The following is an 8,316-nucleotide window of genomic DNA, read 5'->3' as shown; positions in this document are numbered from 1 at the left end:
CTCTCACCGGTGTGAGGTGACAACTCATTGTAGTTTTGATTTGCATTTCTCTAATGATTAGTGATGTTGAGCATTCTTTCATGTGTTTGTTGTCAATCAGTATATCTTCTTTGGAGAATGTCTATTTAGGTCTTCTGCCCATTCTGTTATCCTTTAAAAACTCCTATGTGTGTCATCACTAGTGGAGGATCTCACCATTTCATCTATGAAAGCTCACTGTTCTGACAGTATAGTAAATAGCAGTAAAGTAAGGATCCCCCAAAACGGAAATAGAAGGCAGAAAATGTCATAATGTGAAATGATAGAGGAAGAAGCTTCTACATTAAGGGAGGAGAGGAGGGGGAGGACAGAAAGAGACTGTGATGTAGTAAAATCATTCAGAAAATGGCAGTTTTGGTGGTGGGAAGGCACCACATTTTACACATTTCACAAACATTTTATGAGAAAAAAAAGTGAAAAGTATCGACTCTGGAGAAACCCATTAAGTTGAGAGATTTTAAAACAGATTCAGAAGTTTGCTGGACAAATAAGAGTATATTCAGTATTCAAGTATCATTTTGCCACCAATTTTCTCCACGGAATTGTGAAGCTACCTGGAGGCAACTGCACACAGTGAGCTTTAAAAGTGAGATGGTCCTCAGGTCTCCATCTCTTCCTTGCTGGACAGGCTCACTGCATTTGTATTCAAGTCCTTCGCTCAAGCCCAGTCATACATCTTTGTGGAGGACTCGCACATCATGAACTCCCTTACCTGGCTCTCACAGAAGCAAAAGGAAAATGGTTGTTTCCAGCGCTCTGGATCATTGTTAAACAATGCAATTAAGGTGATGCCTTTAAATTTGTTCTGGGCCCTGAGGACAGTGACATGTAGGAGCTACGATGCTCCTATTGATTCCTCAAGTCCTGGTGACATAGCTCTGAGAAGGACAGTAGACTCTAAATCTTCTGAAACCTAACAATAAATTAGCTGTTTGTATTGAAAGACAATAGCATGCCCCAAAAGCTCCAATACATTAATAAAAGTGAGGGAAAGTGATTTGGGACAGATTTAAGAATCTTAGGGTGAAGGAGGAAGGGGAAAAAATCAATAATACTGCCCAAAGAAAGATGCTTTCTAGTGAAGATGGCCAAGGGGAAAATTAGAGTTAGCTGATTCTGGCTGATGAATACTGGAGTGTTTGAGTATCTCTGCCTCTGATCCTTACAGGGTGGGGTAGACGATGAGGTGACGCTCTCTGCCTACATCACCATTGCTCTGCTGGAGATGCCACTGCCTGTCACTGTATGTACTACCACACTCCCTGGACTTCCCTCACAAATGTAAGGAATAAAACTCATGTAACTATGAATCTCTGAGGAAAATGAGTTGTGATTTTCATGTTATTTAATATTAGTATATTTCACTAGAGCATAAAGGATGATCCTTTGGGAAGCTGCAAAGAAAATTACCCTCTGGTCAGACTGTGATGTTGCACAGGCACATCGGGGCATTTAACCTAGGGTTACCCTGGAGACAGTTCATTAGCCTGGTTCTATCTTAAGGTCCATCTTCTTTACAGCACCAAGTTGTCCGCAATGCTCTATTCTGCCTGGAAAGGGCCTGGGAATCTACTTCAGAGGCCCAAGGAAGTCTTGTCTATACCAAGGCACTATTGGCCTATGCCTTTGCTCTAGCAGGAAACCAGGCCAAACGAAGTGAGCTGCTTGAATCACTAGACAAAGAGGCTGTAAAAGAAGGTAAGAGCTGCTGCTGCAAAAGTGACTCCCAAAAATCACCAGTGATCAAAGGGAGAGGACCTATTAAATTCACATATATCATGCTTATATTATATTCTATCCATTATATTATTATAAGAAGAAGATGATGATTTATTATTGACCTAACACTTAAGTTCTCTAGGTGACATGGATCATTTTATCAATTCACACATTATAGACTTTAAACAGCCCAGCTTCTAATATCATACAAGTATGGAACAGACACAAAGACACAATGTGATTTGCTAGAACCTCAATTTACTTTCATGGCAAAGATTTGCTTGATTGGTGATTACTTAATACTTTCACTTCATGTATGTCCATTCACTAGGTGAGCTCTAATTATAATGATCATTCATGAATTAGGTTTTGAAAATGTTCTCTAAGCTTAAGATTGTATCCTTTTTTTATCTCAAAGAGGACTCAATCCACTGGCAACGTCCTGGGAAACCTCAAGAAGTTAATGGACTCTATTATCAACCCCGGGCTCCTTCTGTTGAAGTGGAGATGACAGCTTACACTCTCCTTGCCTATCTTACTGCCCAGCCTGCCCCATCTTCAGAAGACCTGTCTGTGGCTACACGGATTGTGAAATGGATCACCAAGCAACAAAACCCCAGTGGGGGCTTCTCCTCCACTCAGGTCTGTGAAGAGACTCTAGGAAGAAAAATAAATATACTAATACCCATGTAGACACAACCACATTCTAGGAGTTGAATAATTGAATAATGTTTCTAATTTATACTTTGTCTATTCCTCCATCACCAGAAAGGTTCCAGCCTCATTATTTTATATATGGATTATTTCTCTGTCCTCTGCACAATCTCTCATATTTTCTCTCCTTAGTGGACCCTCATCCATAAAGTCGATCAACCTTCCTAAAGCAATGTTTTCATAAGATTACTTCCCTTGGGGACTTCCCTGGTGGTCCAGTGGTTGACTCCGCGCTTCCACTGCAGGGGGTGCAGCTTAGATCCCTGGTCAAGGAACTAAGATCCCTCACACTGCGTGGCATGGCCAAAAGGCTGATCCCTTCGCTTTTTCTGGAATTGGCTCACTCTTTTCCATGTCTTCACTACAACAACATTTCCCTCCCTGGTACTGCCTGATGCCTCTCTTCTGTCTTTATAAACCTTTCTCATTATTCAGAGATAATCTTATTTCTCACCTTCTTCACATCATTTTCTTATTATGCTAGCTCCAATTTCTTCTCCATTCTCTGAATTTTTCCAACAAATGTTGTTACATAAAATTATAATTATTGAAATATCCTCTACTTTACGTCAAATATTTGAGTCTCATTCCCATATGTACATTGTAAACTACTTGAACAAGGAAACTTCATTTCCCCCAAAGTTCCTAGAATAGTTCATGATTAATAACCAAGTCTGAATTGACTTGAAATCCAGTTAATGAACTGTGTTTATGACTAAATAACTCTGAAAACAGTGTTGATACGGCTTACATCTGGTATGATTTTGTTACCTTCCTCTCCTGTGCTTTCTGAACCCATCTTTTTTCAGGATACAGTGGTAGCTCTCCAAGCTCTCTCCAAGTATGGAGCAGCAACTTTCACTAAAAGGGAGAAAGCAGCTACAGTCACCATCAAGTCTTCAGAGACCTTCTCTGAAGAATTCCAAGTAGATGAAAGCAATCGCCTATTGCTGCAGGAGGTCGCTTTGCCAGAGGTTCCAGGGGAGTACAGCATGGCAGTGTCAGGGTCGGGGTGTGTGTACCTCCAGGTGAGACTGCCAGGGTTCAGGGGATGCCACAAATGGGAGAACAAGTCTCAAGAATTCGATTTGAACTTCAAAATAGAAAAGGAAACATGTCCTAAGGGGAGGTATAAATCACGTAGAAGATATAGACTATTTGAGTGCAAAAATAAAGGATTTTTTTTCAATTTGTTTTAGACATCCCTGAGATATAATATCCTGCCTAAGAAAGAAGGAAAATCTCCCTTTACTCTGAAAGTTGATACTCTCCCCAAGAATTGTGATGGAGTCAGTGCTCACAGGAAAGTCCAGATTCTCATCAACATTAGGTAAATCCTAAACCACTATGAGACATTTTGTAGAATATGGTGAAGTAGATTTTCTTGTGCAGGGGATCTTCATTGTCCAAGGTCATACATAATAAACAAGAAATTCTTGCAATAGTTATGTAAAAGAAAATTTTCTTCACTCTTACTGAAAAGCCTTAACATTGAGAATATGATGTTACCATACCTGCAGAGTATGCATTCATAATGAGTTTTCCAAACAACTATAGCAGAAGAAAATAGAGTAGATGGCAAAGCTGAGTGGTAGCCAGGGATAAGGAACAGTAGAAATAAAAGAGGAGAGACTTCTGTCTTGAATGAATTCCAAAGAATTTTGTTTGACTGCCTTGTCCCTATGCCTTGACTTCATAGTTATACTGGGGAACGACCCAGCTCCAACATGGTCATTGTTGATGTGAAGATGGTATCAGGCTTCATACCTGTGAAAGCATCAGTGAAAAAGGTAAACCCTAAGGTTCTTACAGATAGCAAAGTCATGGCAAATGCTGTCAATTTTATTTTGTTGATTCAGTTCTCCAAGAGGTTTATTCCCTCAAACTTGTTTCTCTAGTGTGTGTTTCCATCATTTTAAAAGTGGGCATCCTAGCTATGTGGTCTCAATTATAAGATATAAATCAAAAACCTGGTTAATAATGTTCCAGCAGGCCCTGAGACTTCTAGGAACGTGTAGTGCATTGAATTATCTTCCAACTATGTACAAAAAGAAAAAGGGAGACTATGTCATATGTAAGCATATACATATTTCTCCTTTTTTAAACATAGTTGGAAGATAATTCCCTCTCTAAATAGATGATAGATAGATAGATAAGGAGGGTTTAATAATTATATTACTTTTATTATTTTTATTATTATTACTATTATTCTTGAAGAAATCAAAATTAGTGTTTGGATGTCTCTGAGAAGCCATTTAGAACATAAATACCTGAAAAGTGCCTAGGCTGAAAGTTCCTCATCCCATATCTTTGGCCTTTCCTCTTGGTCAACAGCTCCAAGAAAGGCCTCGGATTCAAAGGACTGAAGTGAGCACCAACCATGTCCTGATTTACTTTGAAGAGGTAAGATTCTCTGTGATTCTGCTAGATCTGGGAGAACCATTATAGACTCTAACAAACCAACCCAGGTTCCACGAGTGTGTTTCACCTACACAACTTATCATATTATAAAACTCCCTGGTATAGCATTTATGAATTGTGGGGAAAGAAAATAGCTACAGAGGGAAACGAAGCTGGGCCAGGTCAACAAAGCTAAATTTACTACATTTGACTGTCCATAGAACCGTCTTTTTGCCCTTTTTTACCCGTCATTGAGTGTATTATGCAAGTCTTAAAACCTCTCATTCTTTCCATAGCTTTTGGTACGGAGGACAGCATAAGTACAGGGTTTGATACTATCTTAAGAAAAGAATAACTGAGTTAATCTTTGATTCCAATTCAGTTTTACTGTCTCTCCAGCTAACCCATCAAAGCTTGAGTTTCTCCTTCTCAGTGGAACAAGACATCCCAATAAAGAATTTAAAACCAGCTACCGTAAAGGCCTATGATTATTATGAGACAGGTGAGTGGGATTCAGACATGCTGAGCCTTGAAAGGAAAAAGATGACTAACTAGGACAGGGTCAACTTAACTGAAAGAAAACTCCACAATCTTTCACTGGAAGAAAGAGTTGAATTTATGATCACAGGATAATCATATTCCTGTATATTAATCTGTCTTATGCCCCCAAACAAGTTTTAGAATCATTCTTATAAATTGATCATAAAACAATAAAGGGATCAATTTTTTCTAAATTCCCCTATGACGTTGTTTTTTCTGGACTGAATTATTCCAGAAAGAAAAGAAGGGTAGCAATAACTAAAAATGTGTGATATGAGACCCAAAATTTGATCTATTTTTGATTTGGGCCTCAGATAGTTTCACAAATCTTGGGAAACTTTGTATAATATGTCAGGAAATTCTTCCATTTGCTCATGACTTTGAACTAGAAACTCACCAGCATCTTAGCATGCTGGTAGTGTTCAAACTTTACTCTTTCTTAGAAAAGTAAAGGTTCAGAGAGGAACGTACAACTCCAATAAGAAAAACATAGTTGTGAAAAAGGGCTACACAGTGTCCTATAGAAAGACAGTTATCCATTTGTGAAATCTGCCCCTCAACTTTATGTCCAAGCCCAATTTTCTCTTACTCCTCACTAACCAATCCCAAAAGGCTTAGTGCAGAAGTAAGTCCTTTTATTGGCTCTGTAACTGTGCTTTATACTTTCTTTCGTAGCTTACACACTTTATTTACAATTAAGCATTCATGTGCCTATTACTGAATGTCTTCACTCTGTCTCATCATTTTTGCATTTCAGAGGAATTCACCATTGAAGAGTACAGTGTTCCCTGCAGTGCTGGTAAAGTATAAACAGTAAAATCTAATGCCAACAAAAAGAAATAAAATATGTGTTCTCTGTATAAAGCTGCTTCTTGAGCATATCCTTACCATATTATAAAACTCCTTGGTAAATCATTTATGAATTGAACTATCTCAAATGTATTATAGAATTTCACAGTAGAAAAAAATGCAAGTAAAATATAATTACTGGTGTCTGGGTTGACTTGTTTGAAGATGAATCCAGGAATTTGCCACATATAAAAGGGAAATCATCTAATATTTAGTTTATGTTTCTATACTCAGTGTTGATATATTTATTACCCACGGCCTTTCTGGGATGTTTCTAAACTTATACTAGTTAAAGTCAGGAAACTGTTCACTATAAATTATCCATATAACACAGCACAAAGATGTGATCTACAAGACCTTCCTTTAGGCTGATTGACAGTGTTCATCTTTGACAATACAACACTTGCTGTGAGACCTTCCACTTTCCACTTTAAAATATGAAAAAACTGAGAACAACCTTATCATTAAAAATAATTAAACTTATTAAGTTCAAATATTTATAATTAAAATATGAAAAATTTTTCCTTTATTAGATCACAAAATTTCCCTAATATTTCTAACTTTTCTTCTACTGTTTAGAATCTGAACATGGAAATGCGTGAAGATGGAAACTTACAAACTTCATCAGATGAACTTCTCCAGAAACGAAGAACAAAGACTTATCAGGAGAGAAGATAGTGGGAGAAAGAAGGGACGGGAATTGGAAGTACATGAAATTTGTGTGTCGAATAAATTTATGACATTTACAACTCTATCTTTTCTTTTGTTCTTTATCAATGTTATATTTCCCTTCTGAAATACATATCCATTCTCCACAGTGTTTTTTCTTGGTTGTAGGTTCTTCCCTTTCATCACTTTAAGTATATCATGCCACTCCCTTCTGGCTTGTAGTTTCTGCTGAGAAATCAGCTGTTAACCTTATGGGAGTTCCCTTGTATGTTATTTGTCGTTTTTCCCTTGCTGCTTTCAATAATTTTTCTTTGTCTTTAATTTTTGTCTGTTTGATTACTGTGTGTCTTGGCGTATTTCTCCTTGGATCTATCCTGTACGGGACTCTCTGTGCTTCCTGGACTTGGGTGGCTATTTCCTTTCCCATGTTCTGGAAGTTTTCGACTATAATCTCTTCAAATATTTTCTTGGGTCCTTTATCTGTCTCTTCTCCTTCTGGAACCCCTATAATGCAAATGTTGCTGCATTTAATGTTGTTCCAGGGGTCTCTTAGGCTGTCTTCAGTTCTTTTCATTCTTTTTTCTTTATTCTGTTCCATGGCAATGAATTCCACCATTCTGTCTTCCAGGTCACTTATCCGTTCTTCTGCCTCAGTTATTCTGCTATTGATTCCTTCTAGTGTAGTTTTCATTTCAGTTATTGTATTATTCATCTCTGTTTGTTTGTTCTTTAATTCTTCTAGGTCTTTGCTAAACATTTCTTGCATCTTCTCGATCTTTGCCTCCATTCTTTTTCCAAGGTCCTGGATCATCTTCACTATCATTATTCTGAATTCTTTTTCTGGAAGGTTGCCTATCTCCACTTCATTTAGTTGTTTTTCTGGGGTTTTATTTTGTTCCTTCATCTGGTACATAGCACTCTGCCTTTTCATCTTGTCTGTCTTTCTGTGAATGTAGTTTTTGTTCCGCGGTCTGCAGGATTGTAGTTCTTCTTGCTCTTGCTGTCTGCCCTCTGGTGTATGTGGCTATCTAAGAGGCTTGTGCAAGTTTCCTGATGGGAGGGACTGGTGGTGGGTAGAGCTGACTGTTCTTCTGATGGGCAGAGCTCAGTAAAACTTTAATCCTCTTGACTGCTGATGGGTGGGGCTGGGTTCCCTCCCTGTTGGTTGTTTCGCCTGAGGTGACGCGGCACTGGAGCCCACCTGGGCTCTTTGGTGGGGCTAATGGCGGACTCTGGGAGTGCTCACGCCAAGGAGTACTTCCCAGAAATTCTGTTGTCAGTGTCCTTGTCCCCACGGTGAGCCACAGCCACCGCCCGCCTCTGCAGGAGACCCTCCGACACTAGCAGGTAGGTCTGGTTCAGTCTCCCCTGGGGTCACTGCTCCTT

General features: G+C 38.8%; 1 protein-coding gene across 1 annotated transcript in view; it reads left to right on the top strand.

Annotated features, from left to right (window-relative positions):
• The window catches only part of LOC102979903 (pregnancy zone protein-like), a 40,847-nt gene extending 33,901 nt beyond the window's left edge, over window positions 1–6,946 (top strand). The window contains exons 26-36 of the mRNA XM_024129137.2: window positions 668–824; window positions 1,208–1,282; window positions 1,560–1,737; window positions 2,177–2,400; window positions 3,282–3,500; window positions 3,672–3,802; window positions 4,172–4,262; window positions 4,807–4,875; window positions 5,272–5,374; window positions 6,170–6,211; window positions 6,841–6,946. Of these exons, the coding sequence (XP_023984905.1) occupies window positions 668–824; window positions 1,208–1,282; window positions 1,560–1,737; window positions 2,177–2,400; window positions 3,282–3,500; window positions 3,672–3,802; window positions 4,172–4,262; window positions 4,807–4,875; window positions 5,272–5,374; window positions 6,170–6,211; window positions 6,841–6,863 (1,312 nt within the window). The 3' untranslated portion in view covers window positions 6,864–6,946. The remainder of the gene's footprint in view (window positions 1–667; window positions 825–1,207; window positions 1,283–1,559; window positions 1,738–2,176; window positions 2,401–3,281; window positions 3,501–3,671; window positions 3,803–4,171; window positions 4,263–4,806; window positions 4,876–5,271; window positions 5,375–6,169; window positions 6,212–6,840) is intronic.
• Window positions 6,947–8,316: the final 1,370 nt, after the last annotated feature.

Source organism: Physeter macrocephalus, chromosome 6, assembly GCF_002837175.3.
Source record: "Physeter macrocephalus isolate SW-GA chromosome 6, ASM283717v5, whole genome shotgun sequence".
Taxonomy (NCBI): Eukaryota; Metazoa; Chordata; class Mammalia; order Artiodactyla; family Physeteridae; genus Physeter; species Physeter macrocephalus.
Note: the sequence above shows the minus strand (reverse complement) of the source record. Positions and strands in the feature narration are given on the sequence as shown.